We start from the raw sequence: 24,083 nt of genomic DNA, 5'->3' as shown, positions 1-24,083 counted from the left end.
AGGAATTACACAAGGCCTTTCCGAGAAGCAGTCCCAGGGTGAAGCAGGACTTTGTGCCAAGTCATCTGGGGAGAAAATCTGAGGAGGTGGGAGGAGCGGCATCCTTAGGTGAAGCTGGGCAGGGGCCAGCGGGGAGTGGTGACACAGCTCCCTGCTTCCTTCCTTGGTGACTCTGAGGCTGGAGAAGAAGGTGGACAACCTGCCCTACAGAAGGAGTCTTGGAGAGCCTGGAGGAGCTTGCTTGCAGCGAGAGACCCAGCATGGGGTCTGCGGCATCCTGGGTTCTGCCCTCTCCCTCGGCCATCATCTCTGATGTGGAAGGTCCTTCCACGTCAGTGATGGAGCCAAGAGCACATCAGCTTTCTTTTCAGCCTTTAAGCGCTCAAGATTTTTCTCACCTCAGGGCCTTACATGTGTTGCTCCCTTTGTCCAGAATACTCGTTTTTTATCTCCGAGACGCAGGTTAACTGCTGTCTTCTCAGTTTGGTCTTTACTGCCCTGCCCCCCGCCGCCCACCTGCCCCCTTCTGTCCTGACCTGAATGATGCCCCCCCCAACCCCGGTTATTTTCTCCCAGTTTCCTGTTCTTCTCCTGTGGAGCACATCTCTCCCTGAAGATGTGGGATTCTTGGATTACTGAGTACCCTCCACCAGACAGAGGGCTCCTTCATGGCAGGATTCCTGCTGCTTTGTTTATCCGTGTGTACCTGATCCCCTGCATACAGATAGTTCACAAAAAGCACTCGTTGCATGAATGCAGGAGCCAAGGCCAGGCCCCAGGACAGGGACCCTGTTTGTGGTGCAGTGGGAAGACACAGATAAAGACCCTGAGTGTGAGTCCCGGGACCCGGGCCTTGGGGACATTGGAATTAATCACCAAGAGGAGGAGTGAGCATCCAGCTGAGTCAGCTCCTGTGTCGTGGGAAGGCCATCAGACAGCGGAGGGAGACGGAGGGCACCGGGGAAGTACTGTTCACTGAGCACCTACCACGTGCCAGGTGTGGTCGAAGTTCTCAAGTGTGCCTTATTTCACCGTTTCTTCACCACCATTCAGTGGGGAAGGATCACTCCCATTTTACAGATGAAGAAACGAAGGCAAGAGAGGCACCGCCTAAGGGCTCGGTGAGGAGGGGAAGGAGGCCTTGACTTCACACGGAATGACCTTCCCAGCTTTGGGCAGTCAGGACACATGGCCTCTGCCCTCTTCACCGACAGTGTGTGGGGAGTGGGACTTTTCAGACGTGTGGACTCGGCAGAGCCAAGTCCAATCCTAGTTCACTCACAAGCTTGTGACCTTGAGCAGAGGTTTTAAAACCTTGCTAAGCTTCCGTTTCTTCAGCTTTAAATTGAGATCCCCTAAAACCCACCTCACAGCGAGGTGAGGGTTAGATTTAATGAGATGACATACGCAAAGCATCCAGCCCAGTGCCAAGCCCCCCACACAGGTGGGGCTCCACGAGAAAGGTACCGAGAGAAGGAGTTTGCCGCCGCCCCCTCCCCGCTGGAACAGTCCTCCCTAAGACCTGGCAGGTAAGGGCTATTCCATGACACTTCCTTAATCCTCCTCCAAATTAAGATGCAGACACGCTGCCTCGGAGCAGCAACCAGAACCATCAAAGCTCTAGAAAAAGATGGATTCTTCTAGCTTGGGATAAGGACACGTTTCTAGGATTGTGGTGGGAAAAGCTGAGTGAATCCTTGTTCAGCTTGATTTCAAGTCTACAGGTTACTTGTTGAATTGAGAATGGGCCATTCTTCTTCTGTAATTTTAAGTTTTTAGGGAACATTAGGCTTCACTAGCAGAAATGATCTAGAGCTGGATGTGCTAGGAGAAAACCCTGACTGAGGAGAATACTTGACTGTTGCTTGATGGCAGCCGTGTGTGTGTGTGTGTGTGTGTGTGTGTGTGTGTGTGTGTGTGTGTGTGTGTGTGTGTGTGTGTGTGTTGGGGGTGCTTAACCTGAAGTCCATAGATCAAGGGGATTTTTAATCGTTTTCCTTTGTAATCCTACATAACTTTGCTTCAGGTATTTAAAAACAGTATTTCAAAGTCTATTTTAAAAAACAAACAGTATTTGGATAAGGGGTCTCCAGCCATCACCAGATGACCAATGAGACCCATGACACAATGAAAGTGAAAACCTGCTGTGTACAGAACCACAGAACAGCTTAAAGGAACCCCGGAGCCTCCGTCAGCGGGGCATCCCTGAGCCTCAGGCCTGACTGACTCTGGGAAGCAGCCGCTGGAAGGACTAAAGGGCTGGGGAGATAAGGTGCTGCTTCCATCAGCAGGGTGTGCACGGGAGGCCCCTGTGGGCACCAAACCCAGCATCACAGTGGGGCGAGGCCATGCAGGGGTTACCGAGACTGCAAGAAAGGGAGGAGATGGCCTCAGCAGGGACCTCAGGCAGGCCCTGATGAAAGGCCCCGGCTGTCAGGAGTGCTTCCTGGAGGAGACGACTGCCGTCTTGGCAGCACGCTCGTTACCTTCTCGTAATAGTGGATGTTCTTGTCGGCCATTCCCATGAGCAGCTGCCGGAAGTCCTGCCTCTTGTTGTTCTGCCACCTCTCCATGTCGGCTTTCAGGTCAGCGTTGAAACATTCCATCCGATCCTGACACTTCTCAACATCTGCTGGTACCTGGAAGGGGGGTGCATATGTACATGGGTGCTTTGTATGCGTAGCCGGTCCCTCGCGCTCACACATCTGTGAGAGGCCAGAGTACGGCCTTAAAAAATGCCATGAACACACTCCCTCCTCTGTAAGTATTTATCTGCAGGCAGAGCCTCGTGTTTCCAGGTCTAAGAAGGAATTCTGAAAAGTGCTATCCTGACCCAAATCTTCAAACCCAGCCAAGCCAAACAGTGACTTGCGGGGGAAACATCCACCTGTTTACAAACAGGAAGAATAAATACTGTGATTCACAGTCATATGTCTTTGGTTCCTGGTGGGATTCACCCACCCGTAAGTGAAAACGTGTAAGGATTTTACAAGTACACAGCAGTATTTAGTATTACCCTTCTATGTTTCTTTGTCCCATACTGAAACTGGACAAGAGGATTTTCCGTTTGACATGAACTGTTTCATTACCTATGATGTTTGATAATGCCTACCCTCAATCAGAGAATTCTCTGCAATTAGAAAATTATTGGCCCACTTTACAAATAAACTGGAGACTTGTCCACGCACCCCCAGATAGCAGAGAATCAAAAATAAAGAATTAAAATTGCATAATTCTGGGGAAGTAGGGGTAAATTTGCTTATGCATGTCAAAAAAAAAAAAAAACCCCGTGAAATACAAAGAAAAATACAGCAGGCTATTTCTAGTTTTTCTTAAGGAAGTTTAGAAGACTTTCTCAAAATGGAACTAAGTCCTCTGAATTTCACAGCTCTCACTTTGCTTCTGTGAGTTCCATCCATCCTACACAGCTAGAGAGAGAATATCCAGTATCTTAAGAAGGTAATTGATCACCTGGTACCCAAAGCACAAAGCTGGCTTCTCTCCTAACTCAAGAGCCCACCAGACTTTGATGGTGGCCAGGGGGTCAGCATGCCCAAAGTTGGGTCACACACTCACCTGCCAAATGCTTCCCCAAAACAAGTGAGGCCTTGTACATGTCATGTGCTGGGGCCTCTGATCCCAAATGTTTCCAAGCTGTGGGTCACCATCAGGGTCAGTCTCTACTAAGGAGGGAAATTTTATACCCAGACCTTATGGTTAAGGAGCTGACCCAGAAAACACCTCAGGCAAGGCCAGGCTTGGGGGGGCCGACCCCTTCAGGGCTTCCAAGGTGCTGGGGCACCTGGCTATCCGCCACCTGGACCCTGCCGACATGGCTGCAGGAGAGCAGGGAGTGGGGCTGCCTAGGTGAGGGGTGCGGGGGTTCAGATGTGCCTGGCGTGGGAACTAAACCAGGGAGAGAGAAGGGTGAGTTAGAGAGGAAGGTACAGGGAGGCACCCTGGGCAACTTTAAAGGAAGGAACTTCTAAGAGGTGGGAAAAGCATTCTCCAAAGCACTTAAGCCTCTGGATGAAATTTTAAAAAGGACTTGACTTTTTCTCCTGATGCCAGGACTGAGGCCACTTTTGCCTTTCCCTGCTGGTTCATCTCGGGGGAAACTGAAGTAAAAACAAGAGTGCCCCGGCTTGGCCTCTCCGGAACCGGTCCCTGACAAATGTCCAGGGAACCAGCCTCGACAGGCACTCAGCAAGCCGGTCTCTGGGCCGGCCTCCCCTCCCTCCCTGCAGGCACTGTCCGTTTCCCTTAACCCTCTCCTGGCCACCGCTCATTTTGGTATCTGGGTAAAAGTGCCCCAGAACAACTTCCTGTTTGCGAAACCAAACTCCCGTGGCAGGGAGGGAGAGCAGAGCTCTGAGAGGAAAGCCCCATGGGACGCGGAGTGAAGGGTGGGGCTGGCCCTCTCATTCCAAGCAGTGCTCACGTAGGGAAGATTCTTGCATCCGTTCTGGGGATGGAAACTCTGGTTGACCCCCAGAATTTAAGAGTCAAAACCACGGCTCTGGATTTTATGACTCCCTGCGCCTCGATGTGGGGAAATACTTTTAATTTATTGTCTTCCCATCACACTCCACGCTGGGCACAGTGGGTACAGAGGAGCTCAGGTCTCAGTGGGCAAGTCTGGTCTCAAGTCACCCCGAGTCTAGTTGGGCTGGACATTAAGGGGAGAGGTTCCCAGTGGTCTCCTTTGACTCGGAGCCATGATGAGCATGCTGTGAAGGGGAGCTGGAGAGTGAGGACAACCTGGATGAGGGGGCAGGCTGCCTTGAAGAAGCACCACTGAGGGGGATTTTAAAAGGTGACAGAAGTGGGATGAATGACTCCAGGGCAGCAGTACATGCAAGTGACAGAGCTGAAACAAGGCCTGGACCTGCCTCAGGGACAGCTCATAGGGCACAGAGCCCCCGGAGGCAGAGAGGGAACGAGAGGCAAGATGGCGGAGAGGGAGCGGCGAGAAGGCGAGACACCCGGGGCTCTCCCTGAGGGCCAGGGGTGCTGAGGCCCACTTCACTCATGCACCCTTTTTGGAAAACAGAAAAGCCTTGTGCTTCCTCTCATTACAGAGACAGTTCTTCCAGAGTTTGAAGGCCGCACCTGCCCCTTACTAGATGGGTGATGTTGGGCCTCTCTGTGCCTCAGCTTCTCTTTCTGGATCACACTGTCCACCTCACAAGGCAGTAATGAGGTTAAGATGAGACAGGAAGCATAAGACACTTGGTGCCGGGCACACACTGAGCGCTCGACAAGTATCTGTTAGTTCTGATCAGTATCAACGTCAGCTGTTCACAAAGGGCCATCTGACATTTGCAGGGTCCCTCAAGTCAAGAAGATTTTACTGAATTTTATTCCATGTCAGATAAAAAGAGGTTTCTTTTTCCATCTTCCAAATATTATGTTACTGAGTATGTCCTTTCAAACTTCACACCACCCTTTACCCATGCTACCTCACCACAAGATTCCACCAGAGATCAGAGATGGGTCAACACCAACTATACTGGCCTGGGATCAGCGCCACCGCACCGGAGGCAGGGCGGTGGCTGTGATACCAGAGGGGAGAGGACAGATCAGGCCAACTCGGGAGAGGCAGTGCTGACAGATCTGGCAGCCAGCCACACGTGAGGAATAAGACACAGGAAGTCAGAGAGGAGCCTGGAGTTCCTAGTTCAGGTGAGTAGGGTAGCAAAAGGCCGTCGCAGGGCTCAGGGTAAACAGGTCCACCGACCAGACAGAGGAGGTAGCTGCAGACACACAAAGGCTGAGAACCCCCTCCACAAGAGGGGGCTGAGACAGCTCAACAACAACAAAACACACAACCTGATTTTAAAATGAGTAAAGTTCTTGAATAGACATTTCACCAAAGAAGTTACACAAATGGCGACCAAGCACATGAGAAGATGCTCCACATCACTGGTCCTCAGGGAAATGCAAGTCAAAACCACAATAAGCTGCCACCCCACATCCATTAGGACAGCTACTATTAAAAACAACAACAACAGAAAATAACAAATATTGGCAAAGATGTAGAATACTGGAACCCTTGCACATGTGGAAAAAGTACGGCAGTTCATCAAAAAATTAAAAATAGAATCACCGTATGATCTACAATTCCCCTTCTGGGTATATACCCAAAAGACTGAAAGCAGAGTCTCAGACATCTGTTGTTCACTGCCGCATTATTCACAACAGACAAATGATGGAAGCAACTCAAGCGTCCGTCCACAGACAAGTGGATAAACAAAATGTGATATACACATACAATGGAATATCATTCAGCCTCAAAGAGGAAGAAAATTCTGACACATGCTACGACATGGATGAACCCCGAGGACATTATACTAAGCGAAATAAGCCAGTCACACAAAAACAAATGCTATGTGATTATACTTATAAGAGGAACAAGTTCATAGAAACAGAAAGTGGAATGCTGGTTGCCAGGGGCCAGAGGGAGGGGTTGTGGAGCCTTGACTGTTTAATGGGTATGGAGTTTCAGTTCTGCAAAATGAGTAGAGCTTTAGACACTGGTTACACAATAATGTGAATTCACTTAACACTACTGAACTGCACAGCTAAAAATGGCCAAATGGTAAGTTTCATGTGTATTTTGCCACGATTAAAAACAATTTTTAAATACATGGGGGGATAAAAAAAATTACTCAGTCATCAAAAAGAATAAAATAATGCCATTTGCAGCAACATGGATGGACCTGGAGATGGTCAGTCTAAGTCAAGCCAGAAAAAGGAAGAAAAATGCCTTATGATATCGCTTATATGTGGAATCTTTAAAAAAAAAAAAAAAAGGACACAAATGAACTTTTCTACAAAACAGAAACAGACTCACGGACATAGAGAACAAACTTATGGTGACCAGGGGTTAAAGTGGGTGGGAAGGGCTAACTTGGGAATTTGAAAATCGCACCTCTTGGGGAGGGATGCAAGTGTTAGCTATCTTGACTGCGGTAGTGGTTTCATGGGTGTATACATCTATCAGAATGAAATATGTGTAGTTTACTGTACAGGAACCATAACAGTAAAGGCGTTAAAAGAAGAAAATAAAAAAAAAATTAAATATATGGGGGGAATAAAAGAGGAGGCTCAAGAGGGGAGGGTCAAAGGGTAGAACTCATGGAAAAGTCTACATTTATAGGGTTAATAAAAGAATCAGCAAAAGTTACTAAAAAAAATACAGGCACAGAAGCAGGAAGTGAGTCAGAGAGAGCAGAGCCAGAGAAGCTCAAGGATGGAGCAGGTTAGGGGAGGAGGAGGGAGGGGACGGAAGGCTTAAAACGAAGAGAGTAAGACGAATTGCGTGGGCTGTGGGAAGTGCCCAGCTACCGAGTTTGCCCAGCTTTAAGGAGGGGAGGGCTGCTGGCACCAGACACTCAGGCTTGTGTTCTTCTTGGGTTTTGTTTCTTTTTGGATGGTGTCTTTGTGATAATCAACTCACTGACTAGCAACACCCAGCATTCCTTCTTATCTCAATGTTCTAATTTTTTGACTGAGATCTTGTTCAGAGTTATACTGCCTTGTGTCTGGAGGGGGTTGAGATGAGAATTTCCAACGCTAACAGTTGGGGGTTTCTTATCACAAGACATTAAGAAGTTAAAAAATCACCAGATAAGACCCCAAAAACAAAAACTTCTAGAGGACAAGATTGCATTTTTCACATCGGTTCCCCCATCTCTCATGAGAATTTCCACTACAGAATACGGGTTGCTGGATTGACGGGAGAAGGGTATTGTGGGAAGAGATGAGGCATTTGTGTGTGCTGGAGAGCAGGATGGTAATGTAAATTCACTCAACATTCATTTAAAAATGTATTATTAAACTCTTTCCATGTACCAGGCATCTCTCAGCCCTACAGTATAAATCTCTATCTAAGTTTCCTTCTTGGAGCTAGGCTGGAGATGTCACATTATCTGTTCCCATGATGATAGTTGGTTAATAAAGTCCTCCCAGATGTAAGTATGGCAGACATGATCCCAAGATTCGGGGGAGAGGGGTTCCCAGCTGCTGGGGAACAGGTGTCAAGGCCAATGACAGAACCAATTCAAGATGGTCGTCTTCTTGGCCATACGGCGCTAAGGGAAACAGTGCTGTGTGAATGACAGCTGTATCAATTCCCCCAGCCCCAGGGAAGCCAGAGATCAGGCTGGGAACCTCCAGTTTCAAGCAACCTGGTCTTTGATCCCCATGAGCCATACAAGTATTTTCATTTTCTATGTGAGCTGTGAGAGGAAGGAAAGTTGAGAAGAGACTGAAGCAGGGTAAAGACTGAGAAGAGGCTACTGAATTTGGCAAACTGGAAGTCATTGTTGCTCAGAAAGAATGCTGCTTTTTTTTTTTTTAATAAATAAAAAGGAACAAACTTCAGAGAAGGCAGGTGAGGAGGGCAAAGTGCGTGCAGAGGATGCACGGAGAGCAGACACGGGAAACAGAGGAGCTGTGAGCCCACCTGCGCGGCGGCTGAACGGACTAGCAGACACATGGACTGAAGAGCCAACAGAAGGCTGCCCAGACCCTCTCCCCTGGTCCCTCCAGCAGTCACCCATAAACGCTAATTAAGCCGCAAGCGTCCCCCTCAACGAAGCAAGGACTGCTGCAAGCCCTCGTAGAGGGGATAAAGGGCTCCAACTTTGGAGCCAAGCCAAACACATCTGGGGTCCGATTCCAGCTCCCCTGTGTGTTAGCTGTGGCGTGAAGTCCTGTAATTCCCCTAAGCCCTGGTTTCTGTAAAATGGGAACGACCACACTGATAGAAGGTCATTGTAGGAATTAAATAAGGGAGGTGACAGAGTCCTGCCCTTCTGGGGCTGAACAGTGTGGCTTTCAAAGCCAGATTTCAATCCTGGCTGCCATGGAGAGAACTGGGAATCAGCAGGCCTGTCCTCACTCATCCAAGGTACCTGGAAACAACAGACCCCCCCCCCCCCCGAACTCTCTGCTCTGTCGCAGGTCCCTGTTAAGAAGCCTCCTGGTTTCCATCTGCCTCTTTAGAACTAGAGTTCCTGCTCTATGCCACATCCTCCCGCTCCAGGATGTTCACCATCCTGGTGGTTATAAGAGCTTTCAAGAGGTTTGTCCGAGTGATCCCAAGCGCTACCTCCCCTCCCCACTGGGTACCCTGTCTTCTGCACCACCCACCTCTGACCGCCCACCTCGCCCAGTGGTGACTCCCCGCCTCCAACAGCCTCTTCACCTGGCTCTGAACCCAGTACAAGGTGACCAGTGGGTCAGGGCCTAAAATAGCCCTTCTTTTGAAAAGAAAAAAAAAAACAACTTTTATAAAACATTCTCTCTTAGCATCCCCTCTTTTTTATTTTTTGAACCAGCAGCATGTGACTATATTAGCATTGAAGAGTCCAGTGCAGAACAGAGTAAAACATGTATGTTCCCTCCATGGTTTACCCTCATGTTTACATTAGATTATGTGGCTTCCCGTCCAGTTTTAAATGCAGCTCCTCAGCCTCTCTTTGTTTCTAGTAATGATTCTGACATCCTCTGTAGCTTCTAAGGAGGGGAAAATTCTCAGATTTCCCCAAGTCTGTGGTCCTAACAGATGCAGCAGAAGGCAGCCAGCCCCCTAATAAGTAATTTCTCTAACCTCAAGATTAAAATGAGGAAAGCTTTTAAGTCTGCATAACCAAAGCTCCACCTGCATAAGAATAAGCCAACTCAGAGTCTGTTGAGTTTCCTCAACCTCAAAACAAAGCAAAACTTGAAATTCTAGGATACAAGCATTTTCCCTCAGCTCTAGGGGCCACGGGGCTTTGTCCAGCAGCTGGAACCCCAGGGCTCACTCCTCTGTCCTCAGATGCCCACCCCAGCATGCAATCAGCGAGGGCCATGGAGACCTGAAAGGCCCTTTCCTTCTCCTGGGCTATGGAGAAGTGATCAGATTTTGCTACCTCCCCCTGGCTTCACAAAAAATCAACTCCCCCTCATCCTTCAGAGTAACTTCTCAAAACAGCACCTCAAAACAAAGTAAGCCCCTAGACTTCCTCAGATCCAGACCCGGGGCCTCCCCTGGGAAAACTCCCTCTTTGGGTGGTAATCCTCTCCCTCCCTGCAGCCCTGAGGTGGACCTGGGAGCACTCTCACTCCTGAGACAGTTTCTACCGGGTGAGTCCTGGGTGGAGAATCAGCCCCAATCCACTTCCCGATACCTTGGCATTTTTCACCAACAGCGGCTCTGGAAGGTGAAGCCCAAAACATAAAACAAAACAAAGCACAACAAAATCTTAAGCTGCTCATTTCCTACAGCAGGTCTCTCCCTGCTGATGGGTGGTCAGGGACGATAGGCTTTCAGAAGGCATGGGGTAGTAGGAGACATTAGCACACAAGGAAACAATGCCCCCAGCCAGGCAATCAGGGAAAAAAAAAAAACCAAAACTTTTAATTAAAAGCAACAACAACAACAAAACCCATAAGTGGCAACAAACTCAGAGAACAAAGCTCCCCCGTTCAGCATTCCTACTAGAGACAGCAGGAGCTAGTGCGGAAAACAGGACCCACCAATGAAGCGTCTGTGCTACATCAGACATAGATCTTTACATCTTTGCAGCAATCACGAGCACAAATCCCACAAAGGCTAATGAGCAAACCAGCCCAAGCTGGGGGACAGAGCTGAGATTCAAACCCAGGGCCATTTGATTCTAAATCCTGTGCTCTGTCTACCAAACCATGGTCGACTTGGACAGGCTGCCAACCAAGCCCTCCTTTGCCCGCTGAAGCAGCTGTTGCCCCAGACTAGTGGCACAATTTCTGCTTCCCCCACCGTTAGAGCACACTCACGGTACCACTGTCATGACAGCTCCATTTTTGTTGTTAAATATCCCAGTTGCTAAACAAATAGCGAAGTTAACGCTAGTGTGGTGCAGCATCCCACCAGAAGGAGTGCAGACAAACGCTGCCTCCCTGTGGCGTGCTAAGAGAATGTGGGCATGTTTGGAACCCACTGGTTGGTCTCACTGGCTGGAAAGAAACCCTTCTCCCTCTTGTAAGACCTCTTGTGGCCAAGAGAATGAGTTGTACAGGTAAGTGATGCTCCAGGGAGGTGAGAAAAGCAGCAGTAGGAAGATTTCCACACCAACTGGGAGGAGAAGTCACCCAGCCAGCAGGAAGGACAGCGCAGGAGGTGGGAGCCCCCACAGCTCAGCGGGGTGGAACTCAGGAGCCAGAAACAGCTGTTTCCTCTGCTCCATCTGCTCCGAGGCGGTGTGACCTTCTGGCAGCCAGCAATCCAGGGCACATTTAACTCAGCCTAGTAATTCATAACCTTCGGCTCCTGTCTTTGGAAAGGAACCATCCCATGTAGGGCTGAACATACACTAAATGACAAAACCAGCTGCTGGGAAAGCTTGCGCTCAGTGCTGAGCAGGTACGAATGCTGAGAGGTCTATCTCAGCGACATCTTTTAAGTACAGGATCCTCAGCTTCCAAACGAGGCTAGGGGTAGAACCCGCTGTCTCTCCTTCCCTCCCTAGCCAGGAAAAGTGGCTTCCATGTTTATACCTGGAAGTTAAATTGTTAGAATGAATTTTTTTAAAATATATAAACACAGTATTCCATGTCATTCCTTTAATGAGACTGAGACGTGGGCTCAGCAGGTGGCACCTTGTTCCAGAATATCACAGGGACAGAGAGGAACTAGTCAACAGGACAGGCAGCTGAAGACAGAGGGCAGCCCTGCACACGGCAGTGTTTCCATCAGGACCTTCCTCATGACACAGGGATGGAGGAAGGCTGACAGCCTGAGGCAAGATGAACAAAAGCCAGGGTGCCTCACTCTCTGGCCAAGTCCCAGCTGCATACACTGGGCCAACGACAAGAGTCCCAGTCCTACCCTCTGACTCTCCAAGGATGCAGGTGGCCTTCACCCTCGTGTGGGGATCGCCATGGTGATATGTGAAGCAACGCAACAAGCATGGATTGTAGCCCACTGCGTCCAGCACGTAAGATGAAGACATTTGGTACCAATCAAGCTGGGCGATTTACTGGGCTACTTTGTGCCTCCTTTCCTCACCCAAGAAATGGGGAAAGAACAATGCTGCCCCCTCGGGCCTCAGGTGACTGCTGTCGTGATCATGTGAACAGTTAATATAAAACAGTACTACAGAGAATCAAGCTGTGCCACTTCTGAGATTTGGGTTCCACATTCCCAAAGCTGGTTCCATCTGGTACATTTTCGCAGAGCGGAGGCGGCCGCGAGAACCAAGGTGGAGGAAGACAGACCAAGAGTTCTGATGTCAAACTACTTCCCTGAACCCTGGGCCCCTGCTATTTATCTTGCTAATAACATCCCTAATAATACACCTTCCAACCACAATCAAAAAGAAGCAGAGTAACAGAGTGGTGGCCGGCAGGGCTCTGATGTCCGGCTGCAGGATGCAATTCCAGCCCTGCCACTTGCTGGCTGTGTGCTCTTGGGCTCTGTTTCCTCATCTCACAAATGGGAATAATCATGGCACCTAAACCACACGATTATTTGGAATAACTGAGATAACATAAAGAGCTTAGCACTTTCTAAGCACTTGCTTGTTGGCTATTAATACTTCTGTTTTTAATCCTGGCTGGGGGGAGAGAAGGGCAACATATGAGAGTGATGAATATGACAGCCACATTTTTACAGTTGTGATCCTCTGTCCAGACCCAGAGCTGGAGCTGGAGAGCATCAGAAAGGAACAAGCTAGACCAGGGTTTCTCGAACTTCCTGGCAAAGGGCCACTTTTTGTTGGCTTGTTTGCCCAGTCCAACCATGCTGGAGTCCCCCTACGCATAGCCAGGACCCAGCTTGCACCACACAACTCCCACGCTAGCTTGACGACTCTCATCTTGCATGCTCAACGAGTATCACATTGCTGTGAAAGTTCTCCCTCAGCTCCTAGGCCTTTCTCATCACGGGCTGGTAACAGTCCACACAGCACCCTTCGAGAACACTGACTAGACTGCTCTTCCCCTTCCTCCCCAGTCCCACCTCAGAGAGACAGGAACTGAGGATGAACGGCAGGGCTGGAAATCTTAAAAAACAAACAAAAACCAAAAACACCCCAGGAAACAGCAGGAAACTCACCTCCAAGTGCACATTATAACGGCATAAAAGGGAGCAAAAAGAGGAGACCGGCATCAGCCCCGCCCAGCTGGCTCTGACCCCCTCGGTCACTGTTACGGATTCACTGGGCAGCAGCAGGTTGGCACCACCCTCTGCCCGCCCGGCGCAGCCCGCCCTCTGCAGGCAGCTGCCCTGACCTTGGGCCGTTCTTCCTTCCTCACGGCCACGGCTTCCAGTTTGGCTTCGTACTCTGCTTGCACTTGGTCCCGCTTCTTCAGCACGCTCTGTGGGAGGGAGAAAGGGGAAGCATGAACACAGCCGTTGCCTCCTTACCCTGTTCCTCCTGAAAGCATGATGCCAGACCCAGCCGAGTGCTCCTAGGACAGTCTGGCCGAGGTGCGAAGACACAGGCTCTGGAGGAAGCAGGGGTGGAGCGGGGAGAGAGGGAGAGCCATCCTCAGAGACTGAGGTTTCTAGGGCGGTAACTCAGCCTGGCCAGACGCTGAGGGTGACGGAATCCCGGGGCAGGTGGGGGGGAACAGTGCCCTCCCACAGGCATGCTGGTGAGAGGATGCCCGGTGTCCCCTTGGGCACAGGCAGCTCGGCTGTGCTGAGATGTGGAGCTTGGCAGGTGACAATGCAGGACTGTTAATAGAAAAGTCTAAGTCAGGAGTTCTTGTCTCTTTCATTCATTGACTTGATCCCTGAAGGGCTGATTTGCTCATTGATCCACTGCCCAGTTATTTGTGCTCCACTCTGAGCCAGGTATACAAAGAGCAAAGAGATTCAGCTCGTACGTGAGGGGTTTTGGCTAGGGGAGAGGTGCAGACGTGGTACGAGGCTGCATGTGCTCAAAGAGCCGTTTACAAGGCCAGAATCCCTGGAACCATGCAGCCAGCCTGTGAGAGTGAGCGGTCAATGGGCTCAGAGAGCCCACCTGGGTGGGACCAGGGTGAGGCAAGCCAGGAGCTCAGGATGCAAAATTTAAGAGGACACTCGCTCTTGGGTCTATGCGAGTACAAGGTTGGCACCTGAGCCTGACTTTCCCTAAATCTGTGCCCTGGGCGCCTGCCTCCTTGCCTCACCTACTCCTGGCCCTGCCACTGAGACCTCACCGGGGAGAACAGAAAAGCCTGCGGTTGACACTCTAAAAAGCGTCTATTTCATCCAAGGGTTTCTTTTAGTAGAATCACAAATGGCAAACCAAGAGTGAGTGACAAGAACTTTCTTTCCCACTAACTCACAAGATACAAACTGCTCTGAGAGTTTCTCATCTCACACTTTCCCCATAGGGCCCTCCCAGCAGAGCACAGAGTCCGGGCGGGAACAAGCCACTCCCTGGCTAAGCAGTAGGTGCCTTGAGTCCCTACAATGTGCTGAAGGGTGATGAGTGACTGAATCATTGAGAACCTTCTAACGGAAGGTGTCAACACAGGGAATCTCAAGTGTCCCCTAAGTATCTACTTGGAGAAGTATTTTACCACGAGCAGAGCAGGAAATAAAATTTGCAATAGGCTTAGTTTCTTATCGTTTGCCACTTAGCTTTCTCCTGGGTGCTCTGAAGTTCCCTCCCCACGCTCATCAACCTCTGAGCAGGAACGCTTAGGTGCTGCTCACTAGAACTTTCTGCCATGATGGAAACGTTCCGTCTAGTACAGGGGCCACCAGCCCCACATGCCGACTGAGCTTCTGAAATGTGGCTGGTGTGACTGAGGAACTGGATTTAAATTTTTACTTAAATTTAACTAATGTGAATTTAAACTGAAATAGCCAGCTATGGCAAGTGGCTGCTGTATCAGACAGGACAAATCTATAAAGTGAAAACAAAAGAATGAAACATCAGGGATCCTCTCTGGATTTCAGAGCCCAGAAAACATTCTAAATCTACTGGTTTGGTATCAGCAGTAGTAAAAATCATAACCTCTGCCCACGAGAAATAGGCACATGATGCCATCCATGGGGACACAAACGTGGTTCCCTGGGGGCCAGTGGGACAACAGAAGGCGGGACCGGCTGGAATCCTTATCACCGCCGAGCACTCCTGTCACAGGACGCCTCACATCTTACCGGGAAAGCACACGTGTCCAGGCTAGGAACGGGGTTCTAGGAACGAGGGTGAGTTGTTCCGGTGACACACCCCGTTAATGTGGCAAGGACCTCACACCCAAAGCTAGAAATGCTCTTAAAGCAGCGCCCTGGAACACAGTCAGCAAGGTGTGGCGCCTCCTGTCCCTCGTTCTACTCCAAGTCTCCCTGTTGGGGTTGCCCAGGCCCTAGGCAGGGAGGGATAGGGTGACGAGCCCTGTCATCGCCACTCAGCTAAATCAGCCGAAATGCACCTCCTCACTCTACCCCCAAGATTCAGCCACACACCCTCCCCCACTGGGCTCGGGCCTTGCCAGGCCCAGAGGAGAGGTACGGCCTGAGTCCCCTCAGCCCCTGCGACCCCAGCCTCAGCTGGAGCACCCAGAACGCTGCCTTCCCTTGCAGCCTGACTGCAGGGTTTGTGCTAACATCCCTGCCTCGCTGGACAGCAGGGAAAACTTGCAACAAGAGCTCATAACAACCCTGCAGGAGTGACAGGGTGCTGTCCCCACTCTATAGGCAAGAACACCCAGGCACCGTGGAGGGACCTGGCTGAGGCCACACTGCTGGCTACGAGCACAGGGTGACTCGCTCAGGGTGACTCACTCGGGTTTCGGTCGCTGCATTCGAGGACAGCACCTTGTTTCCCAGCCTGACTGCAGTCCAACTGCAAGAAAGGTGGGGAGAGCTGTTTCGAACCAAGATAAACTGTTGAAGACGACCACCCTCGCTGGGAGCACGCGAGCACACCATGGGTAATGGTTTGCAGGAACCGGCCTCCCGCCCCAGCCAGCGCAGGCTCTGCCGATAAAGCTGGCCAAACTGGCCTGTAGAGGAGGGGGCCGGAGCCTGCAGCAGGGTGCACGGGCCAACATGCTGAGGCAGCAGCTGCAGAGAAGCCCCTCTACTGCCGGGCGTGACATGCAAATGATGCTCGCCGTCTGAGCTTCTCACAGAAATTCACATGGTCTCTGATTCTGACAGACACCAGAAATCAAAAAGGGGACGTACACGCAGAGATTTCCATTCCACTCTGCGTCCCTCTGCCCCTCATCCGTCCACACAGCCACCCTCCCCCGGTTGCTGCCCTGCCTTCACAGTTCCTCATTGCTTCACCCAGGTGCTGTGGATACAGCAGAGAGAGAACTCACAAACCCCGCCTTCATGGAGCTTACGTTCTAGAGGGGAGGCCGGCAGCACACAAGTGAAATGTACCCATACACAGCCAATAAGGCAGTGCTGGGTGCCCAGGAGGAAAAATAAAAGAGGAAAGGAGGCTGTAAAGTACTGAGGGCTTGGGAGATGGTGGAATTATCCACAGGGTCGCCAGGCAGGGCCTCGATGAGAAGGTGACTGACTTTTCATTAAAGACGTGGAATACATTTCTCTCAAAACACCATTTTTTCATGTAGAACATTTCATCACAATTTCAAAATGGTCCTAGTAATCTGGAACTTCACTACCCTTCTTTTCAAATGCAGAGGAAAAATGACTTGTTTCTTTCACAAATAAACTTCAAGGAAAAATAAATAGAGGGGGAGGGGGTTTTAAAATATTAAGCAACGTATGGATTTTATCTATATCCCAATTTGGAAAAGAAACTATAAAAATAGTGTCCGAGACAAGTGGGGAAACAGAACACTAACTGGATATTTGGGGAAATATTAAGGAAAAAATCAGTTTAGATGTTGATAATAATGAGGTCCTTTTTCTTTTTTAAAAGAATGCTCGGTATTTTGGAGATATGTACTAAATATTTTTGTGTGAGATGATGTGATGCCTGGGATTTGCTTTAAAATAACCCAGGGACTGGGGGTTGGGAGCAGGTGGGAGGAGAGCTGGAACGAGATGGACCGTGAGTGAGCGACTGCTGGAGCCAGCTGATGGGCAGGAAGGGGACTGTTACACTCTCACTCTGCTTTTGGGTGTTTGCATTTTTCCATAATAAAAAAAGTTAAACAGTAGAAACAAAATACCTGTCATCCAAAGTGTCTACATTACAAACTAATAACAGCCATTAAACAAAAGTGTTTGGAAGTCAGATCACAGATAAAGTCCATGGTTTGGCTCTCAATATCTGCACTGGGTTTTTTTCCAAGGAAGTGTCACAATGGTCAGTATCAACAGGAAAGCCCAACACCCAGGAAACAGGAAAGTCTCCACCCCCAGCGCTCATGCCCACATCTTCCCCTGGTGAGGCTGTGGGCTCACAAACGTGGAGGAGGAAAAGGCAGTCCAAAAACAGCCCCCGTGCAACTGGTCACAGCGACCAAAAAGCCTCCTCAGGTCCGGAAGGATTTTAAGCACCACATCTTTTTGTAAGAGGGACATTAGGACGCAGGGTTGGGAAAGTATGTCAGAGCAGCAGGAACAGCTCGGCCACACGTAGAGAATTACAGTACAGAATGGTTCGTACTCTGGTACACCAAGGGCTGACAGTCCGAAAGACTCAAGGGAAATCCATGTAGAATAATGAGTGTTCAGTAATAAAGTAGCTCAAATGAGAGTAAGAATCAAACACCCAAAACAAAACAAAACCTAGACTCACAGATACAGAGAACAGCTCAGGGGTGACCAGAGGGAAAGGGAATGATGAGGAAGGCTACAGAATGGGTGATGGGGATCGAGAGGTGCAAAGCTCCACGTGTAAAGTAAGTCAGGGGCTGAAACGTACAGCATGGGGAGTATGGTCACTAACACCATGCTGACTTAGCAATGGTGATGGAGGGTAACTAAACTTATTTTGGGGATCATTTCACAATGTATGCAAATGTGGAATCACTATGTTGTACACGTGAGACTAATATAATATTGCATGTCAAATGTGCTTTAATTTTTACAAGATACTTTTATTTTAAAAAATTAAAATACTTGAATTAAAAAAAAATTTTTTTAACACCGAGCATAGTTCTGTGGCCTGTCTCTGGAAACCCATCTAGGACATCATTCTCCTACAGGCAGGAAAGTGGGCCTGCACTTGGTCCTGGGGACATAATTTCTGATTAAAGGACTGAACTTAGGTTGCCCCTTTCAAAATGCTCCTTTTTACACATTAATTCTATGGAAGGCAGACCACCTCTGAGTTACATGTTGGTCATATTAAAACCACACATTTCCCTCTGGTTATTCGTTACAGAAAATTAAGAAAATAAAGAAAGATATGGAGAAGGGGGCAAAAAAAATCACCCGTGATCTCATCTTTCAGGCACAACCAGTAACACATCTTGTCTTTCCCTCCAGCCTTTTCTCTTGAATGACTCCTTTGATGCTCCCTCATTTCTCTGTTTTCTCTTCCTTTTCTGCTTTTCAGATGTTGGATATTATGGTCTGGGCCTCTCATTTTTATATTTTTTTTCTCTCCACTCCTCCATCTATCTTTTTGTTTCCCTTTATATGTGATTTCCTTAACTTTTAACTCTTCTATATATATACTTTTTTTTTTTTCTATCATGATCTTCATTTCCATGAGCTCTTTGTTTCTCTGGATTTTTTCAAATGCTTGTTTTATGACTGTGACAGCTCTTCTCTTTCTGAAGATATTAATGATTTTTTTCCCCCTGGAAATTGTCTTCTCCCTCAATGATGCTTCACTCTGTATTTTCTTTCCTCTTTATATTTATCTGATATTCATATTAGAACTTGCCTTAAACATTTGGTGACCCTTATCTGCACACTCACCCCAGGGGAACACTGAGAGACTGGCTGAAAGCTCTCTGATGAGGGCTTGTTGGCGGTTCTCAGCAGGGACTCTGCTGGGTCATTTCATTGAGGACTCCCCAACCCTTCCCAAGGTCAGTGTATTCTAGTCCCTTCTCCCAGCCTGCTGAGATTTCCTGAAAGGCTCTTCTAATCCCTGCAGGGATGGTATAAAGCTGAGAGCCAAGCAGAGGAAGACGACTATGAGTTTCAACATTGAGTAACATTTTGCTTTTTTTTTGAAGGGAGGTAATTAGATTTGTTGCTGTTGTTGTTTTAATGGAGGTACTAGGGATTGAACCCAGGACCTCACGCATGTTAAGCACAGCTCGACCACTGAGCTACACCCTCCCCCACGTTTTGCTTTTGATTTGGGGGATTTTAGCCCCCACCCTCCACTGTGCCTGGTGTCTCTTGGTCCAGAGACGCTCCTATTTTTTTTTTTAATTATTATTTTTACACCTTCAGTTCTGTCCGAGTGGAGAAGGGACAGGGGCCCCTGTGTGAGAAAGGAGGACAGAGCTGGAAGCTCTACATGCTTCTTAAACAGACTCCCGACTAACCCTTCTCTGCAGCTCTTCCCTCCCCCAGTTCCAGAGGTACTTGGTGCTGCCAATTCTTGAACTTTCTGAAGGATTCCAAGGAGTGAACCAGGTGGCCTCTTAGTTTCCCCCCACAGTCAGCTTCAGAGGAAGCTGTTCTGAGTCACCTGAGTCCCCATCACCTCTTGATTTGCTCTTTAGTTCCTAATTGTGCTACTGTTTCCCTTCCCGTTGCTCTTTGTCTTTGTGAACTTGTGCCTTTGAAAAAGAATCGTTCTCATGTCATTTTGGTTTCATGAAAAAGAGGAACTTTAAATATGTATTCAGTCGGCCATGACTGGGAATCTCAGAGTTTTAATTTCTATATTTTTCTGATTTTTTAAAAACACTTGAGATCATCGTGTACATTTCTACATCCTGATTCTTCATGTTTTCAAGAAATGAGGCCCTCAATCTATAATCACTTTTGTTCAGGAAGGAGGACTTTCCTCTCCCAACTCAGTCTTCAGAAAAATCTTTTTAGTTTTTGAAAGGCACCGGAAATGGGCAACCTAAAGCATGGATGAGTCATTGGCGCCACCTTGTGGCCCCTGAAGGGAAAAGGTGGGCAGGCTGAAAAAAAACATTTGGCAATTAAATAACCAGCATTTGAAAAAAGCCATCCTGGAACGTGTTCAAAGTATCTCCAACTCAAGGACAAACTGTCTTTAAACCTAAACATCTGTAGCCATATCTCACACCTTTAATCACAATTAGCACTGACTTTCATATTATTAAATCCGATGGCTACTGTTAATCACACTTTTTCTAAAAAACATTTCTCCTGGCTTCACTGAGGTTAATTCTCTACTTTTTTTTCCCCCTCCAACTACACTGACCATTCCTTCTCGGGCTTTTTTCTACTTGTTCCTCCTCTGAATTAGGTGCTGGACCACTAAATATTGCCAGTGCCTCAGGATGCAGGTCTGGATTGCATTCACTGTGTCACCTCCCTTGCTCTCATAGATTTACATGCCATCCAAACACAGATGACTCCCACATTTCCATTCCCACCCTGAACTAAACTCATCACCAGCCGCCATGGCATCTTTAATGACTAACAGGCATTTTTTAACTCAATATGACCAAAACAACTTGATTCCTACCTCCCCAATCTGTGTCACCCCAAACTTCCCCATCTCCATAAACAGCATCGCTATCCACACAGTTGCTGAGGCCCAAAACCCAGGAGTCACCTTCAATGCTCCCATTTCTTTCCTCACATTATTACAGTCTAATTGGTCCTTCATACAAAATATATCCCAGTCCACTTCTCCATCACTGTAGCCTGTAGTCCAAGCTCCACCACCTCAGTCGTTGGCCACTTGGCTCCCTGCAACGGTCTCCTAAGGGTCTCCGGACCTCCACTCTCTCCCCGACCCGTTCTCACTGCAGCGCTAGCTATAAAGTAAAAGCTGTGTCCTGCCATTCCCCTGCATGAAACCGAACAGCTTCTCTTCCGTTCCTAACAACAAAATCCAGACCCTTACCAACCATGGCCCTTAAGATAAGAGGATGTGTCCTGTCCTTTACTTATCCCTTTGACCTCCCCTCCCGCCACCTGCTCCCTTGCTCAGCTGGCTCCACTCACACTGGCCTCTGCCTTACCACCCACTCTTCCAAAGCTCACCTCACTAGTGGTTCATCAAGACCTCTGAGATAAGCATGCCCTTTGACCTGTAGATAAACCTGTCTCTTAAAAAAGTAACATGTTACAACAGTCATAACATCTGTAAATGTTCTAAACCTGTCTCTTAAAAAAGTAACATGTTACAACAGTCATAACATCTGCTGTCAACTTCGATTAAATATTTGACAACCCTTCTATAAATGAGGCAGTGCTGGGTATAAGGAATAGGGCCCTTCCATAACTTCCTTAAATAAAGCTTTCCTGACTCTTGGCCTGGTCCCAGTGACACCAGGACTCAAAAGGCATTGCCAGGACCTTGCTTCAGACTCTACCGTGTCCTCTCCCAGCCCATTGCTACTGCAATTACATTTTACACACACACCTTGCACAGGATGTGAAATCCCAGATAGGGGCTCCCCTGCAGAAGTCTGCAGGGTGCTTAACTTGAGTTCTGGGCCTGAGGGTGACTTTGGTACCCCTCCCTCTCAGGCACTGTTCACTCCACAGCATCCCTGGAACACAAGTCTTCAACCATCTTTCTAGTACAAGCCGTCCTCACTGTTCACTGCGCATGGTCCACCTTTTCCACCTGGCCTGGTAACGACCCTCTGGGCTTTCTGGGCTTCCCCTCTGCCCCAAAGGGAACAGAATGTGCCCAGCTTACCTTCATGGAGTCAGAGTATAAAATATATTCCCTGAGCACAGGTAGAAAGTCTTCTGTCATGTCATCCGTCAGCTCTTCCAAGGCCGCAGAGCAGTTGCCGATGCAAGCTGACACGCCCTCCAGGGGTTCGGCCAGCTCCCCCTCCAACGCGCTCCACGTGGAGTACACCGGCCCGTATTCTCTCAGCTCCACGAGGTACTCTAGAAGGGGAAGAGAAACCAGTCAAGCCCTGGCTGGGCAGCACTCGCTGGTCTTACTGACTCAGTAGCCGCTGCGGCCAAGAGCTCTCTCCATCAAGATGTGTTTCCTGGGCCGTTCACGGGTCAGACACGCTCTCGTGTAAACGCAACTCTGCTTACAACAGAATGCCTTTTAATCTCTGAGAGCTGACGTTACAGCTGTTACAGCTAACACGGTGACGTCAATCCGTCCTCCCCCACAGTGGGAATGTCATGCCTCTGGATAATGGGAACCACAATACATTCTGGGGGGAAATGGTAGGAGCTACATCCACCAAATGTCTTCAGAGAAAACCACTCACCTACCCATTCAGTGAAGCAGTATTTTAACAGGCAATGGAGGTGGAGTTTCATACAGGTTTAGGGGGAATGTTTTTAAAAAAGAAAAAAAATCAATCACAATGGAAAAAGAATGGAATTTTAGTAAACACTTGATACAAGAAACGTAGTCTTACGTAGGCAGGTTCACTTTCTCCCTCAAGGGTCACCCTAACACATTGGTTCCATCAGAATTTACCCAACACAGTCTTTAGGTGTGGATGGTACCTAAGGCTATCTCCAAAGCCTGCAGGCCCCCCAGGATATCAGCAGTGGGTAAAGGAGAATTAAAGCACAGGAAACAAGAAGAAAATGTTGATTGATTTCCCTCCACAAAGAAAATCTGGCCCACCATTTGTCACCAGGATTCTTGCCATGACAATATAATGTCATTGCCATTTCTCAGTAACCAATGGATGGCAAGCACTGGAAACCCTTTCCTATCACATCACATGCCAGTATGACCATTAACAGCGTTCAGGTCTGCCTGGCCTCCGTGTATGTGAGAAGACAAAAAATACGGAAAAGCAAGTGGCCACAAGAAGGGTGGGGAGGAAGTGATGGCGACAGCCAGGAAGGTTAAAGAAAGGCCTCATGACACCCAGGTCAGGAAAAGTGGGTTTGCAGTGAAGCAGGCGTGGGGCAGGTGAGTCAGTTTCAAGTCTGAAGGCTTGTCAGGATCATAACTTTGGCAAACCCAGGTCACCATGCTGTCCTTTTGAACCATCTTCTGCTTGGTAAATTTTCATTCTTATGAATGAAGGGAAGTTGAGTCATTATCTCCACTTTTAAAGCTAAAGTCAAGAGAGATAAAAGTGGAAAAGCCTAAAGGCTCAGCACGGTGGTTGGCCACGGGGAAAGCAAACACAAGGATGCGGTGCAGGGCATGGGGCGGAGTGTGAAATTATACTCCGGTCACACAACCTCCCCGACTCCTGGTATTTACTTATCAGTTTTACAGGTAGGACGTAGCCTGGTTCTGCCACTTCACCGCTTCTGCAGAGTGATTCTGCTTGGCGCACATAAACGCCATTCCTGCAAACGTGGTCCCCGGGCCTGATCAAGACCTTGGCAGAGAGCTCACCTATTTCTTCCTTGATGATCCGCTGGGCTATTCGATCAATCGTCCCCAGCTTGAGTGCAAACGTGTCTAAGTACTCGCCTACGGCTGCGAACTCGAGGGGCCGACTCCTCAGCTTGTAGCCGCCGGTGACGTGCTTGACCGACTCGCCCACTCGAGTCAGCAGCGCCATCCCTTGCTTCTTATAGGCGTTCAGGTCCTAAGGATGACACGTGAACAAACAGACTCAAAGGGCTCAACCTGTCACGTGGCCGGGGCTCAGCAAACCGGCTTCTGCAGGAGGACTCAGAAAGTAAGGAGCTGGGCGCGGTGAGGGCCCAACCACTCTCCTTGCCTGCACAACCACACGCTCGCACGCCGGTGCCTTTACACCCAGAGCTTCCACCGGGGCCGGACTCCTACCTTCCCCATCGGGTCCACTCACCTGAGCATGCTTTCCTTTAAACACGCTGCTGAAATACAATTTTTTAAAACCTCTGCCCACTGCTGAAATTGAAAGTGTTCCTTTCTCCCATGCAAAATATCCAAAATTGTCGGCCAAGTTATTCAAGTCGTGTCAAAAGACTGGGGGACGGGGTAGCGGAGATGGGAGTTATTGTTTAGTGGGTGCAAAGTTTCAGGTTTACAAGATGAAAAAATTCTGGGGATTAGCTGTACCATAGCATGAAGATACTTACCACCACCAAACTGTACACTGTAAAATGGTTAAGATGGTAAGTTGTA

At 48.7% G+C, this 24,083-nt stretch overlaps 1 protein-coding gene across 2 annotated transcripts in view; it reads right to left on the bottom strand.

Annotated features, from left to right (window-relative positions):
* Window positions 1–24,083, bottom strand: part of SNX30 (sorting nexin family member 30) — an 88,224-nt gene that overhangs the window by 7,031 nt on the left and 57,110 nt on the right. For both annotated transcript variants that reach the window (XM_032478209.1, XM_032478211.1), the window contains 4 exons: window positions 23,364–23,559; window positions 21,723–21,922; window positions 13,264–13,350; window positions 2,487–2,639 (listed from right to left, as the gene is read on the bottom strand). In XM_032478209.1, the coding sequence (XP_032334100.1) occupies window positions 2,487–2,639; window positions 13,264–13,350; window positions 21,723–21,922; window positions 23,364–23,559 (636 nt within the window). The remainder of the gene's footprint in view (window positions 1–2,486; window positions 2,640–13,263; window positions 13,351–21,722; window positions 21,923–23,363; window positions 23,560–24,083) is intronic.

The sequence above is a fragment of the Camelus ferus genome, chromosome 4 (assembly GCF_009834535.1).
Source record: "Camelus ferus isolate YT-003-E chromosome 4, BCGSAC_Cfer_1.0, whole genome shotgun sequence".
NCBI lineage: Eukaryota > Metazoa > Chordata > Mammalia > Artiodactyla > Camelidae > Camelus > Camelus ferus.
The sequence above is the reverse complement of the archived record's forward strand: the minus strand, read 5'-3'. Positions and strand labels throughout refer to the sequence as shown.